This window comes from Nomia melanderi, chromosome 4, assembly GCF_051020985.1.
Source record: "Nomia melanderi isolate GNS246 chromosome 4, iyNomMela1, whole genome shotgun sequence".
Lineage (NCBI taxonomy): Eukaryota > Metazoa > Arthropoda > Insecta > Hymenoptera > Halictidae > Nomia > Nomia melanderi.
In genome coordinates this window covers 6,160,586-6,180,000 of record NC_135002.1, presented here as the reverse complement: position 1 = coordinate 6,180,000, position 19,415 = coordinate 6,160,586, and the positions used below count along the sequence as shown (strand labels likewise).

The window sequence follows — 19,415 nt, the reverse complement described above, 5'->3', positions numbered from 1 at the left end:
AAAAATATCAGCCGGCAGATAGGCGGTCGGCTATCGGCACTCGAGCACTCGAAGGAACTTCCATTAAAAATAGCTATCTCTATCTGAAAGCCGGTACTACAGCGCAACACCGTGGGCCCATGCCAGACGCGGGCTCCACGGGCACTTCGCGTCCTCTTTCGGCTCGCCCGCGGTGCGCTCGCCGCGTCTCTCTCACTCGTTCGTCGGTACGTAGCGCCCCGCGGTGGTTGGTGGGTGCTTTCGCGGAGAAACGGCCACGGAGAACGTGCGCGGGCATAAAAAACCGTGCTTTCTCAGGAGATACGGGATCTTATCGGCGGGCAAATGTTTGGAGCGACGATATCGGGACGGTTTATCGGACTTCTTTCGCGGCTGCGTACTACCCTTCTCCTCTGGGAGCATCGTTCCGGGCTTTATTAATTGTTAATGCGTCGGCTCGCGGGATGCTCTTGGAATTCTGGATTGGTCTCTGGTAGCAGGTTGCTGTCGGCAGTGTAGTATTAGGAGCGTGTATTCGTATTGGAATTTAGTTGTATAGCGTATGAAAATTAGTATTCTATGGAGGGATGGGTTTAGACGTTTTATTGTTTCGTTGTGTAATATTGGAAACATCTTGTGTTCCAAGAGTAGTCTGGAGCAGCTTCATTGAGAACTTTGCTCCTGAATTCGCTGAGAGCCGCAAAGGTACAAATTCTCTGCAAAGAAGAAGGAAGTTAACAAGAAAACGATAAATGCTAGATGTGAAAAAGGGAAAATCCATTTCTCGAGAACCTCTAAACCCCGGTTACCACACAAATTCACCCGTTAATCTGATCAACTCCAAAACACCAATTACATCGAATCGATCAAGAGAAATCTCTAAACCCCCAAGATATCATCAATCGGTATCATTCCTCGAACAACGCTACGCCCGTCCCCCGCGACCGGTATAATTAATTTCGCAGCCGAAACGAGAGCAGAGCCGACTCCCGTGCGAGCTACAAAGAAAGCGAGCTGCAAAGAGAGGAATAATGGCGCCCGGGCCGTACCACCGGGCAGGATTTCATAAATAAAGATACGAACAGCCGGATCGCAAATAAACTTACAAAGTATTGGAAGCCCGTGGCTGTCGGTGCTCACCTATAATCTCAATGGCGACGGGGTGTACACGAAGGAACGCGAAGAGCGGGTAAAGAGAGGCACGGTGAGCTGGTAACGGGGATCGATAGATCGATCCATCGATGGGTCCATCCATCGGTAACACGCCTCTCAACCCCTCTCTCTCTCTCTCTCTCTCTTTCTCTTTTTCTCTTCCTCTCTATCTTCCTCTCTTGCCGATCGTCTCGTGGCTGGATGAACCTCTTTGCCGGAGAGATGAACGAAGAGGATCGACCGGAATCGCTGAGGAACGAGATCCGTGCAACGCGGAAAGCACGGGAGAGAGAGAGAGAGGAGAGAAAGCCCCCAGGGACCCCTCGTTGCACAATTATCTCATTTGCCGATCGGACCCTCCCACGTGTTAATTTGCTTGTTGGTTAACCCGGCGTCCCTCTTATCGTTTATTTCGTTCTTGCCTTTCGTGGAACCGTCCGCGCCACCACCCGACCTCCCCCCTCCGATCTCCTCCTCTCGCCGCTGTTCGTCGTCCACGTTCTTTTCCCTCCTTCTGACCTCATTCTTCTTTTCCCCGGCCTTCTCTTCCCTTGTCCTCGAAATCGCGGCTGCGATCGGTTTCGCGCGAACGGGGACGATCGAGCGTTCCACGCTCCTCTGCGACCGGCGATCGGCCGATTTTCGGTTTAACATCGGGATTATCGAGCAGTTGACGCTAGATTTAACGACTGTTGCTCGGTTCGTTCTGTTGTTCCTCGGACGGTTCGTTTAGGTTTTGGAAATTAGATTGCGGCAATGATAATTGACGTACTTTTGCTAAGTAACGTTTATGAGGTTATTATTTATTTCAATACGCGTGAAATTGACGCGTTAACACTAGGTTCACGGGCGTTTATTATACACTTGATTCTATTATTCCTGAAAGAATAGATGCTCGTTTATTTAGATTGTAGAAAGTGGACATTTGATAGTAGGTAATTGGGGTACACGTGAGTGTGATCGCATCGATCAAAATCGGCGTGAACATTTATAAATTAATATTTCTAAAATCCAATCTGCGTCAATTTGACGCGTTCCGTAAACCTAGTGTTAAACTTAGCGTTCGTCTTGACGTTTCTAAGTATCTTTGTAGGAACTACGAGCGTTCGTTTATTGGGATTTCAATGATTGTGTATCGGTGGTTGTGATTGTGGTTGTGCATCAGTTTAGATAGTACTGAACAGTACAGCTACAGTACAGCTTCGTTAATGATTTCTTGGAGACGCGTTTGTAGCTTTTCGGTAACTGCAAGAAGAAGTTATGAATGGATCGTTTTGGTTTCATCTGGTAGTTTTAGTGTTAAAATGATCTTGGCGTATTTAAATGAAATGGATTATTTGTAATTTGGTCGGTTGACTGAAAGATCGACGTTCGAAGATTTTAAAGTTCCATCGTGATAACATATTCAATATTATCATTGCTATATTATCATATCATTACTGTTGCAAATATTATATGTATTCTGTGACTTTCTAAGTTCATATCGCGAGCAATCTTGACTTTTATTCCAATATCGTTACGTTGGAATCAGTGGATAACCTCGAGAAGTAAATTTTTGTCCAATTATCGGAATTCCGTTGTGCGACTAATTATTCGTGTTATCGGAATTCTCGAGACGTTACGAATAAAATTCTATTTGTAACCTCTGTGTCGGTTGGTATCGAACTTGTTCGGTGCTCGATCGAATTTTTCCGGTACAACCGTTCGACGAGATATAAAACAAAGGCACAAGGACCGATAAGGAATCATTCATCGGCTTTTTACAATCATCGTGTCGGTTATCGCGATGCCATCTCGAGAACGATCTGTTGTGCAACGATAAAGCTCGATAAGTCGGCTACACCATGATTAGGAGTACGAGTAGGTTAGATGTCATCGATCTGGTCATTGATCGATATCGTGGCCTCATCACGGGTTATCTTCTCATGGACTTTGCCTCCTCAACTGTTTATTCATCTCGTACATCTTCGATTTCGATGGAATCGTTCCGATCCAATCGGTAGACAGTTATTCGTGCATTCGCAACGCTTAAAATTATTTCAATCTATTCAAAATTATTCTCAGAAGAAACTTCGTTCGCACTCCAGTAAAAAGGAAACCCAAAAGAATCGACAATTTTATACTCAATCCAATAATCTATCGTATTAACAAATAAAAATCTATATTTACTATCTGCAGCAAATCAGAACATTCAATTAAAGATTGCTTTAAATTCTCCGGTATCTAATCAGAGATGTTCAAAGCAATAACTATATAATATCATTAAAAGTGTTATCGTTAATTATTATTACTCTCCCCTAATATTATTATCAATATTACAAACGTCTATGACTTTAAATACTGTAAATATCTGGCATAGTTATAAATCTTCCAAAGACTTAATATTGTTACAAATATTATCCATTCGTTTCCTATAACACGTTTCTTCCTGCAACTCCGAGCAACTCGTAACCGTTCGCGTGAACGAATCCGCGCGCTGTAATTTATCTAACACGGAAAGATCGATGAATGATGATCCACGAGGCGGAAAGCGAGAGGGCGATACTGGAAGCGACGAATTCGTGGAACAAAAGAGGCGGGCAGAAAGCTGGAAGCACGGGCGGAAAGAGGCAACGCACGACGACGCCGGGCGACACAGGGAGGAAGTGACGTCACGGCAAAGTAACGAGGCTCGCTTAGCCGCGATAAGCCGGTAATCGCGCGATCTTAATGAACTCCTCCCATTAACGCGGCTCCGAGGCCGCGACCGGCTAACGTTCGACGAAACCCGCTCTTTTTCTCTCTGTTTGCCTGCTTTCGATCACCCTCGTCGGATCGAGGGTCGGGGCTCTGAGCGCGGAGCAGCGGGGGAGGATGGGACCGGCGAAATCACGTCGCGATCGATCACGTGGAAAAAAAGATCGGCGGAAAAGGAACTCGCGTTTTCAGCCGAATTCACCGACCGTAATCGTGGAAGATAAATTTGAAAGATACAACGATTGCGATCTCGGAATGGTATTGTATTTTATGGTCTCGGAGTTTACGGCTGTTGAATGTTGAAATTTAATTGTGTACGTTTATAACGAAAGCACCGTGACCTATGAATTTTATTTTAGTTTAATTCTATTCGATTTACTCTGAGTTTTATTGCATTTTCGGTCTCGAACTTCGCTGTTGAACGTTGAAATTCAATTGTGTACTGTGTTTTTAATAAGAATATCGTGAGCTATGAATTTTATTTGAATTTAATTTAATCTGATTTATTCTGAGGTATTTTAATTTAATTTATTTTGAATTTTATTGTATTTTACGATGGCGAAGTTCACGGTTACTGAACGTTCAAATTTAATCGCGCATCATTTTATCAACGAATTTGTGGTCTAGAAATTTCCGTGGTATAATTAGAAGAATGGGATTGTACGGCGTGATATTTCGAGGAAGAAAAGGAATCGTTAGGTTCCTTTCGTTAATACAATATTTAATGAAAGGGAGTGAGTTTATATCGTTTCGCGGATCGAACATTCAGGATCTCGGTTCTGTGTTTTGCGCTTTACAAGGCCCGGCGAGATGAACAATGTTGATTCGATTCAATGGAAGTTTCAAAGTATCACCTGCGGTGTTGGAAGTTTCTTTTTATCGATGCAGAACTTGCGGATAATTTTCATTACGTTGATTTTCTCGTAGATTGCCGACGCGCGGAACGAGTTGAAGTGTCAGTGGGTTTTAATCGTTCCTTCGCCGTGCGGTTTCTTTCGCGTTCGCCCGATATTTTTCAGTCGACGAAAATGTCACGCTTGACAGTAATGAGGTATAATCACGCGTAAGTGGGAAATTTCGAAGTTTACACGAGATAATAGTTGCGGACGATACCGCGATAATCAATCGACAACGCCGGCGAAACGGAGCATCGTGTTTTGAACTCGTGTATCACTTGTAACGCGTCGCGAAACGATCACTTGCGACATTGTACGTTATATTCAAGAACCGCGTCATTAATTATTGGTGAATCGCGGTCGATCGAGTCTCGCCGGCAGCATAATTTTCTGTGTTATCGAGAATATTCGCGGAAAATGTGTTCCACGATAATTGTATCGACGACATGTAACATAAGAGAATAATTGCATAAGATTGAAAAGAATTTTTCAAACATCTTCCGAGGTCTGGTTTGTAACGACTTAAACTATGGTCATCATGAAAATAAACATAGGTGGGAAATTAGAAATCTATAGAGCGATAAAAGGCATACGAACGAGGTTTATTTTTGGTGCAATAACGTATGAAAATCCAATATTCTTAGACTGATCCATCGATCATTGGAATATAATCCTTGAAAACCCTAATCGATCACTTCGGAACAAGGGAACAATTTTTTTCGTCGATTCGAACATTTCTCGTGGCGAAGATAATGCACAAACACGCAGATATCCATCTACCTATCTATTTAGTACAAGCTATTCCTCGAGATTCGATTTTCTCCACTTCAACGTGAATTTATCAATTTCCCCGGCACTGCGAGTAAAATAAAACACCCAAACGTTCATTTGCACGTCGCAGATGAAAAAAGGAAAAGATTTTCAACGAACACGTAGAAACGATTATAAATCTTCCAAGATCAGTCGAAATAACAAACTCACTTACTCGTTAAGACATTAAAACAGCGAACCGTAATAGACTCTTAATTTTCGAAGATCAATTTGCATAGCAAACCTACTTATCTAAAAAATCTAAAACAATCAACTCCAATCTCAATCCTTAAAACTAACCATACCATTTTTCCTACCGTAACTAGTCAAACTGGCTACAAAATAGAGATAAACGAATTAGATGATACATATTTTTTCAGTTGGAAACAGAAACAAAAGGAAGGATGAGAATCGAGAAACCAATTATCGGATAATATAGGAACTCATGAAATTAAATGGACAAAAGGAAACGCAGAATTTTAATCCGTTGCGGACGAAGATTAGCACAGAAAACAGTCAGCGCATGGAGCTAAATTATACATCGATGACTTAGATAATTAAAAAAAGGAAGCTACGCACTGAATCATCTGTTTGGGACTTAGCGTTCCAAATATGAAAATTTCATTTCGAAATGTCATTCGTCCGCAACGGTTAAATCCCATCACCGGTTCCCGGTACGGTTATGAAATCGATCAAAGATCGATCCAAATACCGAGTAAACACTCACTTACTTGCCAATGAAAGGGTGGTTTCCGCCCTCAGCTGGCTAGCCCTGCGCTGCCTCCACAACAGAATGCTCATATCGGAGTTCTCCGTTCCCCGATCGTGTCGCTCGCTCACTAAACCGGTTCCAAGTATTTCCACAGAACGGTAACGCACAGACTGGTCCGAGAACGCGCAGCTCGTAGCATCGTAATTTCGTCGTCGATCTCGCTGACGTTCCGATCGAATTTGTCGGCCGGTCCGTGCGCGCGTCGCTCGTGGCGCACGCGATTTCGGGTGAGTCAACGTTCGCCGGCGACGACGGTCTCGATTTTTCAAGGTGGCCGTCGATCAGATTGATCACGTTCGCTAGATCGTCGCGAGATAGCCGCGTCACCTTATCGTCACGAGCTGCGCGGGGCCGTATCGTCGATCGCGGGCCTCGATCACGATCCAGGCGGATCGCGGCGCGCCGGCTGCATCGCGATCGATCTCGCGGCGATCGATCTCCCACACCGTCCCCGATCGCGAGTCGACAAATCCGAGACCCGTCTGCGAGACGTCTGCACACCGTCTAGATCGCACGATTAATCGATGATTAAGATTGAACGCCGCTTTTGTTTCGGGGGCAGGGATTTCCGCGCGCGATCCTTTAATTACTCGGATCGAGTTCTGCGCTTATGGAACCGCGCTCCCGGCGAATCGGTCGAATGACACTTGTAAACTTCCATCAATCGTTGACTTTATCCGGATCGCTGCGATCGGTGCTCATTATCTCCTCGTGACACGTTCGAGTTCTTTAATCGGCAGAGAGAGAGGTGTACTCCGAATGCAATTGCTCGTTACTTTTAACGCTATTCCGTTCGGCTGTTATCGGGCCGAGACACGAATGCGCGATAACGGAAACAATCTGTGTAGATTTCAAACTTTACATCGATCGTATCGACGCGTAAGTGCCGAGTTCGGAATAGTCCGTTCAACTTGCTTTTGTCCACTCGGTTTAATCCTGTCTTCGAGTCCTTATATAATCTTCGATAGTCTTGAATAAACCGAACGATTCGATCTTCGAGCTTCTGTGACACGGACCACGTTTCATCTCCTAGTATTCCCGACGATCAACAACAGCATCCACTGTTTCCCGACCTTCGTGTCGTCTTCAAGAAATTAAGCCGCAAAATCTTACAGCATCGAGAGACTGGACCACAGAGCCACTTCAATGAACGTACACCGTCTTCGACATCGTTTTCAGCAGCATCGATCGAGAAATCCAATCTTCATCGACTGTTCTCGCAGGGAAAGGATCCAAGAAGCTAGCTTCCAGTGTTCACCAATTTCTTCTCCATCTTCGACGTCCAGTTTCTCGTGTTTCGGGGGCTGCGTCCGAGAGTTTCGACCAAAAGCTTATGTCTTCCGAGCGATGTGTGCAAGCCGAACCCCTGGACGGTTAGGCGAGGGGTGGAACAGCGAACCTAATTTCGCCTGGGAAGCAGCTAGCCACGAAGCGGCCCGATAGGCCGATTGTCGTCGTTGCAACGGCGAACGCGGGAATAAACGAGCCGTGCGGATAATCCGCGTATCGCGGCCGGCCTGCGCTCGTTCCGACAGCTCCGGGGACCAACTCTTATCGGCAGCTAGCCCGATAAGCCGGTACGATCGGCATCTTATCGATTGTGCACACGCGCGACGCCGATTCGGCCCCGGAAACCCAGTAATTGCGGATTGCTGGGAGGCTCGGCCGAATTAGGTGAGCGGTTTTCTCGGAACTTCTTAGCAGCGATCACGTCTTAGATCGAAATGATCTAAAGTAGCCTTCCTTGGGTACAGCAGAAGGGTTTAGATCATTGGACAAAGGATGTTTCAAGTATCATCTAGCAATTTAGTAACTTAGTATTAGCTTAGGGGATGAGATGTTGGGCCTGGAGGTTTTACGTTGTCTTTGAGTACGTTAGGTTCATTAGAGGGTTGAAAATTGAAGAAATATTCTATGATATATTCAAGAAGAATATTCTCTAAAGGCGAGAGTGTTCGTGAAGAATTTCGAATGTTTCAGACAGTGGTTCTCAATCGGTGTGTCACGACAGTTTATTATTCTCTATGAATCAGTCTCAGCTCCGACGAATATTGTATACACTGGATAAGAAACGTTCGCTGATTCCAGCTCCCGGCTTAGGCGAGCGCTAGCGGTCGATTTTTCAACACTTTGCGAAGCATAACATAAGCAATCGTGCTCTATCTTCCGCTGGCAATGGAGATCGTGCTCCGTTTCAGAAAATAACAGAGAACGATCATGCTTTTCTTTCGTGCTATGAATATTGCAAATGGATTCCCTGGAATAAATTCGTGTGCACCCTAACCCCGGACCGTCTTATTCCGGCATCGGCGTGGTCTCGATTTCACAGGGCGGACTTCCTTTATTTTACAAAATAAAACGACCCGCCCGCCTGTCTTCCGTGATACGGCCATCCAACTTTCCGAGGAGACGAATCGCCTTTGTTTTATCGCGCGAGGGGTAGCGCGGCTTCCAGCGTCGTCCGCCGAACGCGCACTGTACACTTTCACCGATGATCGAGTCACAGTCCTTGGCATTTAAAAGACGGAATAAAACAATCTGCTCGCCAGGCTTAATTAATTAACTAATTCATTATAGGTTCGCCTTAAGATCCACCTCCACCGGGAACGATTCGGTGGACTTAAAGCTACGAGTCTTCTATTAAACTCTAAACTCCCAGATCACTGCTAATTCCCGTGGAGTATCCCACACACTCCTACACTCGATTAAAACTCGAAATCAAATCCTCCGCTTTACCAATCCACTATAACCCCACTTTCACTTGGGCCAAGGAGGTTCTTAAACCAAACATTCGACTCCCAGTGCTAACTCCTACACTCGCAAACTGCAGACCAATCCAAATATACCAATTCAAAATTCATCACAAAACATACTTCATCATACACTTCCAAACATCAAAAATCCATTCCCATAATCATACACATCCCCTATTCCCCGATCACTGCTAAGTGTCCCCCAGAGTCTACCACTTCGTCTCCTAAACACGTGTAACAAAGAGACATAACAAGCTCCTAATGAAATATCCTTTAACGAACAACGGATGACCCTTGCGGCGCGCGAATCGCCCGACAGATCTCGATCCCCCGTAGATCCCTGTAGCTCCCAGGATATATCGCGTAGGCCGGCCGCGCTCGTCGAGTCGGAAAGCTCCTTCCGACAGACTGTTTCAGCGCGAAGGGTAAGACGAAACCGCAGCGAGATGCTCGCTCCTGCGGGGAAGCACTATCACTGGTTTCCAAGCGGCACGGAGACCCATAGCAATGGCTACCTGTTATCACTCTCCTCTCTCTCTCTCTCTCTCACACACATACACACACTCTCTCTCTTCTCCGCTTCCGTCCCGACCAGCTTTTCTCCGGCGTCCTCTCCTTCTCTCTTCCGTGGCAGCCCGGCTCTCCGCGTTCTGCTAGCTCACGATAATGCCCCGGCAAACATTCCGCTTTTCCCTTTTGCGTCTAAGCGGCGGATTCGACTGGACAAACGGTGTATTTTCGTCGACAGGCCGCGAAACGAGCGTTCGCGCCGGCAACTATCGCAGTTCACCGCGCTCGTCCTTCCCTGCTCTCGCCGAGAACGCTGCCGGTTATTTATTCAGCGCTGACTGGCCGCGGAGGATGCGTCCATTCCGCGATTAGCGAGCACGCCGAGAGCGGGACTACGGATTATTAATTGTGATTTGTGGCGTGCCCGACGTGTGTACGATCTTCGCGTTTAGATGTTCGCTGGAATTCACAATTGTAATGGTAATTGGTTTTAATTGTGTCACTGTCCCGGTGATTTATGCGTCGCGCATGGTAATAGGGGATCGCGCACGGCGAAGCCTGGGGGATTATTAACTCGGATTTTTCGAGTGTTTTATACGATCCCTCGCGTTTAGAAGTTACTCGGGCTTCCCAATTAGTTTTAATTGTGTCACTGATTCAGCGATTCACGAATTGCGCCGGGTAATTAGCGGACGCGTGGAACAAGGACGGGGATTGTTAATTATGATTTGTAAGGTGTTTAGCATATATACGATGTTTGCGTTTAGAGGATACTTGGAATTCGTAATTGTAATGATAATTGGTTTTAATTGTGTCACTGGCTGATCGATTTATGCATCCTCTATGGTAATCGGTTATTATGTAAAGTTAGAATACGGATTGTTAATCGCGATGCGTTTAACGTGCATTGTTAGCGGTTAGGTGTTCCTTGGAATATGAATTCCGATTCGATTATGAAACGGCAATAACAATTAACAATAACAATTATGTCACCGTCTGATAAGACGTAGAATTATCCTATACTCGTATATTGTATCAATTTCACATCGCTTCGGAGGCAAATAATATTGCACTCCATATTTACACGAGCTGCGCCCCTCGTTACTCATTGAAAGTGACAGGAACGTTCGGCCATGTTGCACACATTAATCCCTTACAATCTAAAGTGCATCCAGATAATACTTCTTAACACTCCACTTCACGTAATATCCACGGTGCTCCATTTTATCTAATCCTTTGAACCCGCGTATCTATCAATTGCCGCAAGACAATTCATCAATTACAAAGTTCAGCCCCACTATCTCGGAACCCTTCCCGTTCTTTTTTCCACTGAATTTTTTATTCAATCTCCAATACCCGAAATTCCTGTCGTCGTCCTCTGTCCGATCATACTCGATAACATTTCGAAAACAAAAACTCCAGTAGAAACTGTATCAATTATCTATTCACTATACTGACATCGACGCGTTGATTTCGATTTTGATCGCCGCGCGATTTCATAGAGCAAAGTACACAAAATGAAAGGAAACAGAACATTAAATCATTTCATTGAGTTACCTTATTATTATTGCACGTTCCTCTAGCTGAATGTATATTTATAATATAGAAATGTTTTCAAATAACCATCGTTTAATTGAGTGAACTGCAGTAACTCGGTTGGTCGATTCAACGCGTTCACTGCCATAATATTAACACAGTGCGTACCGGCTAATTTGATAAAACTGAATTGTGCGGATGGCAATTTTCACTGAAAAATAGGAAAACTCAGACATCATGTTATATAATACATTTTACATAGATAATCGATTCGAATGAAATTTTATATTTTTTTTAATGCCGTGGTATTCAGCGAACTTGCATAATTGTCTTTACATAAAAACAAGATTTCTCGTTACCAGTACGCAATCCGTTAATATCTACGTCCAATACAAACTAAACTAATCTCTCGAATACTTGGAAACCCACAGCAATTCCCAACAAAACAAAAACCTACGAACATCTCAACGCAGAAGAGAAGTCCAACAGAATTCCCCCCGAATATCCCGAAATCTACATCATCGCCCAATCTAAAAATCTAAACAACACCACCCAGTACTAAACAAAAAGTCAATGAAACGAACCTCCCTCTCGAAAATTCCAAAATCCCCGGTAAATCCCCGGCGAGCCAAAACCCCGAACGAGACACCTCGCGACCGATCGTTGAACCGTCAACAGGCTTCCGGTAGGTAAAAAGCGTCGATCGGTCGTGCAAAAAAAAAAAAAGAAAAAGAAAAAGAAGACAAGCGGGGAGTCAAGCTCTAGAAGCCGTCTCGATCGATAAAATTGCGGGACAATCGTGCGATCAGCGTCGAAAAGAGCGCGTCCGTCGGACAGCCGGCAATTGAAACAGTCCATCGGGCGAGTCACGCCGGTAAACAACGTTCCCATTGTGCTCGCGTTCGCCCGCTATCAGCGTATCCGGCTTCTCGATTGCACGAATTACACGTCGTCCACCGAAAAGGGAAGTTAAAAAAAGACGAGCCCCGACGGAGGGGAAGCGGAGTATAAAGACGAAAGAAAGAAGAGGAAAAAGAAACGAAAAGAGAAGAAGAAAAAAGGAACGCCGGAGGAATAAAAGTCGAAGAGGCGAGGCACTACGAACACGTATACATCGGCGTCATTGGCAGACTTCGGGGCACCGAAAGCCAACCACCTCCTGTCACTGCCGTCACGAAGCTTGAACTTCGCCGATAGCGCGCCGCGATAACGGATAACGATAACGGGGTGGCCGGGGCGATACTCGTAACGCGGCACAACGGGCTCCGTGACTAATGGCGATAACGATAAGGACGATCGTAAGACACGTACGGGAACGGCTGTGTATCTAATAACCGTACTCTTTTGTCTCGCGATTCCGACTATCGCCGACGGCCCGTTTCGCCGGGCTCCGGCCGATTAGATTTTACAATATTCGCGCGACACGACGCGTACGGCCGCCGGACTCGCCGTTCCGTCCTTTGTTTCTATTTTTACTTGGGAATTGTTTTCGATCGATATACGTGTTTTTGTTGTTCGGTTTCTTTCATCGTATTGCAGGTTTTGCTTCGAGGTTCGGTTAGCGGAGGGATGTCGGTGCGTAAGGGATATTTGATAGGGGGTGGTGAATGATTTTGTTTGGGATGTGGTGTAGCATTTGGAATGATTCGTGTATAGGGATTTTGAGGAAGTTATGGAGAGATTCGGGATTTTTGGAATTGGAAGTAAATAAATCTCGATTCTCTTCAGGCGAAATTAAATATGTTTCTGTCGTCGATTGTTGCACTTTAAGTTTGAGTGCTGAGAGTGCTATAGCGCTCTTCTTGTGTTGCGCCAAAATTGCGGAGAGCGCGGAGGCGCTTCTGTTTATCAGTATCAATTATAATTTTCTTACTATATTCTTCAAGAAATAAATCAAAGCATTATTTTTTGATATTTTTCTGTAATAACACGATATTTGTGATCTCATTAGATAAGTATTCTTATTAATTTTTTTGCACACACACCCAATTACTTCCGCATTTTCGGTAAATGTCCGCAAATGTTGTTTAGCATCCAAACGGTTAAAGTGAACGCAGATATAGACAAATACGGAATTCTCCTTTGTTTCTAGTTAACTCTGCGCTCGAGAAGTTTCGCGCTGGAAATATCCAATGTTTTGTAATGAGATACAGACAAGGTTTCTTGACTTGAGAAATCGCGTATAAATCGAAGAAAGCTATTTTCTTTCAATATCCCATGCGGTGACGCATTATACGAAGTTTAATATTAAATATCACACCTTACAATTTTTGTGTCAAATCAATTGACGACTAAGAGGCACCTCTGGGGTACAAAAGGTTAATTACTGATATCAAAGTAACTGTTGCCGGTGGTAACTATTTAGTACCATAACTCTTACGTTACACTGTTATCTAGTTATCTCTCAAGTAATAATTATTCTTGTAATTTCGAAGCTCCGGACATCAGTGACCGGTGTGGCAGTCGCCTTGTTAGCCCATTTGCATAATTCGAAAAAGTGGAAAATTGGCGCATATCACCGAAAGTGTATTTATTGCATCAAAGTAAAAACGGTTCAGACCGTATAGACAATTGTAAACAAAACGGCGTAAACAAAGAAATATAACAAATAAAACCTTTTCTTTCTGTGTGATATACAAACCACACGCGAGTTTCCTTCGATGAACTTGTCCTAACCCTTTGCGGACGAAGATTCTTCGAAACATACAAAACCTTCAACATATCAAGCTAAATGACATATCAACTGCTTAATTAAAATTAAGAGGAAACTCCGTTCTGATCTCTTGCTATTCGACTGATTAAATCATTTGTTCGCGAGTTGGTCTTCGAAATACATTCCATCTTACCGAAACGCCGACATCCGTCCGCAAGGGGTTAATGAACATTGGAAAATGTTGACGAGTAAATCTTTACAGTAATGATGAGCATGTTGTAACTGTTCTTGTTCACGTTCATATGCGCTCTAGTTGTAATTCCTCGAAAGGTGGCGCGCATATATGCGCTGCGTTGATACATATCAGGAAAAATTCGCGTGTACATGCGTTCACGATGCAAACGGGTTAATATTATATCGTACCGTACATTATAACTTTATACCAAGTCGAGTGACGACTGAGAGCCACCATCTCGAGCGCGAAGGATTAATTACACTCGGTTCTATCCCCTCCAACGGACGCTACCCTCCGCTTTCCCCGGCGCTCGCGATTTTCCGGTATCGCGGCCGGACATTTGTCATTTCTATTTTCTCCGGATCGAGCGTTACGCAACGCCAGAGGGCGGCAGGGGTGGCGGGACCGTTCGGCCGTGATTATTATTCCCGGACGATTGCGAAAGCGGACAATTATCGTTGGCGCGATCGCTAATTACCTGCCAATAAATTATCGCCGACAGCCACCTCGCGCGCAGGTTCGTCGCCGGAGAACCAGTCGAACTTGCGCCTGTTGAGCTCCTTTTTAATTAGACCGGCCGCGGAATGATTTACGGCCGCGCGGAGTGCCGCGGTCACTCCGCGGGACTACCGGTTAATTAGTTTCTTACCGATCCCGATAAATACGCGCTGCACGCTGTACGGTGTAATTGTCGTAAACGGAGCCGGCCATTATTTCGGATCGCCTGCCGCGAATAAATATTTATCCCGGGACAATTAGCCGGGCAGAAATTCCTGTTAGTCGAATACCTCATCCGGCCGAGAATTAGTCGACGCGCCGCGGATAGAATTATATTCCGCGTGTTCAGTCGGAATTGCGATGCAAATCGTTCCGAACGAGCATCCACTTGTTACACTTCGCGGGACCGGCGAGGAATAAATTTTTGTATGGCCGTCTGCTCGTTAATTAGCTGGAATGCGATTATATTCGGAGAATGTTTCCTCTCGTTCTTGCTTTCGGCGCGTCGTCCGGCTCCGAGATGTTGACGAATAATGTCAGCCGACTGGTATCCCCGGAATCCGCAGAATCGTCGTGTTAAACGAGCAGGACATTCGCGGAGGGAAAATCTTAATACGTCTTAACGCGGTGAAGCTTAAAAAAGATTCAATGCATCTCTGCGATAAGAATTCAACTGTGAAATCAAACTGAACCAATAGCCTCGCCGAACAGAAGCATCTCGCCAACGTTCGATCGTCCATCTTGCACGAGCATCGTTAGGAACGAAGAATTCGAATAAGTCACTCGGTTCCTACGAATGAGACGGTGGTCTTAGCCAAGGAAAAACCGACCACCGCTCGAACGGGGCCAAAGAACAAGCTGCGACAACGCTGCCACCCACTTGGACGGCAGCAATTAATACATCATAAAGATGAAGCTGTTGCGGATAAGCCGGCAGCCGAACGTCGTAGCTCGACAGCAGGCCTGAACGCGGTTACATATTCAGCCCCGGTCCGGCCTGGCAGCGCGAAGGGGACAAGAGATTCCGCGTAATCGCGGGGCCGGGAGGCGTCTGAACGGGCCCAGGGATGGATCATCGGCGCGCGGTGTCGGTGACCGTTTCTTCTTCGAGTACCTCGAACACAGACACCGAACGGAACCCAGCTGAAGAAGAGCCAGCGTGTACACGTACGCGAAGAAAAGAAAGAGAAGGGAAAGAGGATAGCTCCCTGGCGCCGTGTTATCTTATTCGTTAAGATCCTCCGGGCTAACTGGTGGGGAGAAACAGATCCAACAGTGGTCTCACTGTCTCGCAAGATTCTCTCTTGTTCCACCCCGCTCCCCTTCAGGCCAGGGTCCCGGGGGAGAAAATCCAGGAACGGCTCCTCGGGTCTAGACGACGCGAGAGATAGCTCTAACCATCTGTCTCTCTCTTTCTCTCTCTCTCTCTCGCTCTCCCTCCCTTTCGTCTCCCTTGTCATCCGCTAGGTAGCTTCCTCTCTCTCTCTATCTCCCACTTTTCTCTCCCTCTCTATCCAGGTCCCTCGTATCCTCCTTTTATCTTGCTGCTGCTCTCATCTGTCCGAGGAGATGGACGGGGATATCGTGGCTGGCCGCTCGTGCCCGAGTCACGGCCACTGATTCGTGAAAACGTGGATGATTCGAGGGACCCGGCCGAACGCGGACCCTAGAGAGCCGATCTCTCGAGGAGGGAACGTTTCGTGGTGACCTTTTCCATGTTATTCGGTGATAATTGAGGGATTCCGCTTCTCGGCGTCGGAGGAAATGTCGACGGTAACGACTCGAATGTAACTGCAACTGGATATTTGGAATGATTAATTTGAGAGTTTTTTTGTACAGTATTAGAATAACAGGTTTCCTATTTTCAACAGAAACTATCGCACGAAGATCGACGCGGTACTCGAAGATTCCGAGAAACCCTCCGTCCTCCGTGAACTAATTATTCCCGTTTAATCGACCGATCACCCAGAAACCATATCGCGCTACAAGCATTTCCCGAACTCGCATAAAATCCGAATTACTCGAAACAGTCCGCGTCCCAGCTATAAAACCACGGTATCAAACCGGTCCGCCCGACCTTAAATCCTTCGAAGATAAACCGTCCGGGTCCCGACATCGACGAAGCATAATTCTTCTTCAGGCGAGCGGCGCGTAACAAAATGTCCCCAGACGTTGGCCCGTCGCGGCGCGGCGAGCGCGGCCCGAGCCGCTTCTTTCCGCATTAAAAACGCCGCAGCCTCCGCGATAGTCGGTCCTCGGGTCGCGCGCATCCAACGGCCCCTCGCAGATGTCGCAAAACCCCCGACCGGCGGCGGCGGCGGCCGGCTACCACCCGAAGTTCTCCGATAGAGCCTGATGGTCATTTCTCATTTGTGTAATCTCCGCGCTGCTCGCGCTGCCCTCGTCGTCCTGCTCCAGATAGAACGTAGAACGGAGGGATGGCGTTCCTCTCGCGAGAGCCCGCCACACTCCCGGGAGGGGGGATGGACGCGGCGTAAAGCGACCATTTGTTCCGCGGGGGCGGTTTTGACGAGGCGAACTCTGCCCTAATCGGCGCCGCGACTCGACCGCGACGCTCCTCTTCCTCCCTGGCGGCGGCTAATCATAATTGCGAGGCCACGATAAAAAGTGTCCGGCTCTTTTTCACCGCGCCCGGCTCCGGGCTACGCGGCGACGATGACGAAGTGCGCGCTGCACCACCGGCTACCTTGTCCTCGGCGACTGATGCGAGCGAAGTAATCTGTTCACTGGAACGACGATAACGTTCGGGGGATTTTTATGCGAGGGAGGATTCTTCGAGGTTGTTTCCGGGTTTCGGGGGTGGAAACGATTATTACGATTGCTGAGCGTTTCGGCTGTCGCGTTTGGCTTCTCGGTGAATGGTTTTCGCTGAATCGCTTGATGAGTGGTTTTCTTAGGCGACAGAGGATTCTTCCAGGTTGTTTCCGGGTTTCGGGGGTGGAATTGGTTGTTATGCTTGCTGAGCGTTTGGGTCGTTGCGTTTGGCTTCTTGGTGAATGGTTTTTGATAGCGAAGGTAATCGGGATTGGTATGGTTCGAAAGTAATTATGAATTGCTTAACTTTGTAGTTTGTATCTGGTGATGGGCGGTATAGTTACACTGGATGTAATGAATGTAAATATTCCGTGATGGTTGCGAGGTATTATAACATGATCATCTCGCGTCTGCTATCAAGGGAAGCTGAAAGTCGTAAATAAGCGAATTAGCGATTGGAGGTATTTGAACGTTCGTATGTAATAATTGGCTTGGTAACTGGTTAGTAAGATGGAAGGCGGTAAAAGGATGATTTATCGAAGGACGATACGGCAAGAACGATATTTACGAATGGAGAATTAGCGCTCGGGCAAGAACAAATAAAAGAGATAGATAGATCGATCGGATAAACGTCGAAGGGTTTCGACGTTTTTGTCGAGCGCATCGGAGATGGGAAGCGAAGCGAGCTTTTTGTCGCGCGGCGTTAAATATCGAGCCACCCGGGAGAAGCATTGTCGTCCACGCTGTCTTCTTCGTACGTCACGCGGAAAGACTTTGACAAATCGTCGATCAACCCCTAAGAATCGCTTCCTATCTCGAGGACTCTTCGGTCCTGCTGAACTGGCCAGCGATCGGGATCTGGCAATCCATCCTCTCTTGACTTCTGCTTCTTTCTAGCCAAAGAAACCTCCTTCGCCTCCATACAGCAAAAATTCCGATAGAAACGATCAATTCAACGTTCTCAACAATAAAAATCCCAGTTCCCATAAACATTCACGTTCCATTACTAAATACCCGATCGTTCCTAAAGAAACAAATGTCCACGATCAAAATGATTCTTGACTGCACATTTTTCATCGAACAACCACCTTCCATACCTAACATCCGGCACCATCAGAATCATCAGAATTATCGAAACTATCAAAATCCGAAAATTTATTTCATACTTCAAATATCCTACACTTCATAACCCTTTGCACTCCGAATTTCTTTTGCATCCCCGATAATTCTGTATTATTACATTTGATTTGAAACGTATTTTAAGAAATAGATAGTTTGTAGAGCAGAGTAAACGATTCTTACTAATGATATTAAAAATAACATAATAATATAATCTATACCAAAAATATCTTAACAAAGAAGTACACCTGTGAATAAAACTGATGTCGAGTCGAGTTAAACAAAAATTCGAATCACAATGTCCATTTTCAGCGACCGCCCCGCAAGTTCTCGAAAGAAACTACCAAAATCCTCGAAAAGCGTTTCAGGCATACCAAAAGTACTCTCCGCGAGTGCTTTGACTAAGACGTTCCCGCAGTAAAGCCTCCAATCGAATTCGACGAGCACGGAAGGCCCGCTTTCAGCGATCGTTTCGCAATATCCGGTCGCACGGCTTCCGACGCTCCGTAACGGGCGTCCTTAAATGGCGTCGGCCATTTTCGTCGCGCGTTCCGTTCCACGGTTAATGGCTTAATGGCGAGTCGATGTCCGAGCGACGGGAGCAACATTTCATGCGGAATACACGGAACAATTACACGGTCTTCGTTGGCTCCTTCTGCAGTCGATTCCGCGGTGCGCGACCGGTATCGCGGAACAACCGGTGATAACGGCTAGCCCGTGTTTATCTTATCAGCCCGAAGAAGGAGAAGGCTGAATGGAGGGAAAGAGGTGGAACCTCGTCCCGCCGTCGCCGTCGGTTTCTTCTTCGTCTTCTTCTTCTTCTTCTTCTTCGGCCGTCCTCTTTCGTCAAGTCCTTCCAACCGCTGTCGGACAGTGGATCCATTTATTCGCAAATGCCAAGGCCGAGGGAAAGATCGACGATCGGCCGGCCGGAGGTCGCCGGGATCTAACGAGCGCCGTGGATCTCGCGCGAAAGCGATTTTCGAGAGGA

At 46.3% G+C, this 19,415-nt stretch overlaps 1 protein-coding gene across 5 annotated transcripts in view; it reads right to left on the bottom strand.

The window, feature by feature from the left end:
- ush (Zinc finger protein ush) overlaps window positions 1-19,415 on the bottom strand; it is a 237,980-nt gene that overhangs the window by 60,870 nt on the left and 157,695 nt on the right. For 2 of the 5 annotated variants that reach the window (XM_031994368.2, XM_031994374.2), the window contains exon 1: window positions 6,305-7,883. The exons of the other annotated variants lie outside the window; for them this stretch is intronic. In XM_031994368.2, the coding sequence (XP_031850228.1) occupies window positions 6,305-6,374 (70 nt within the window). In that variant the 5' untranslated portion in view covers window positions 6,375-7,883. Of the gene's footprint in view, window positions 1-6,304; window positions 7,884-19,415 lie in introns of those variants that run through there. 5 annotated transcript variants of the gene reach the window in all.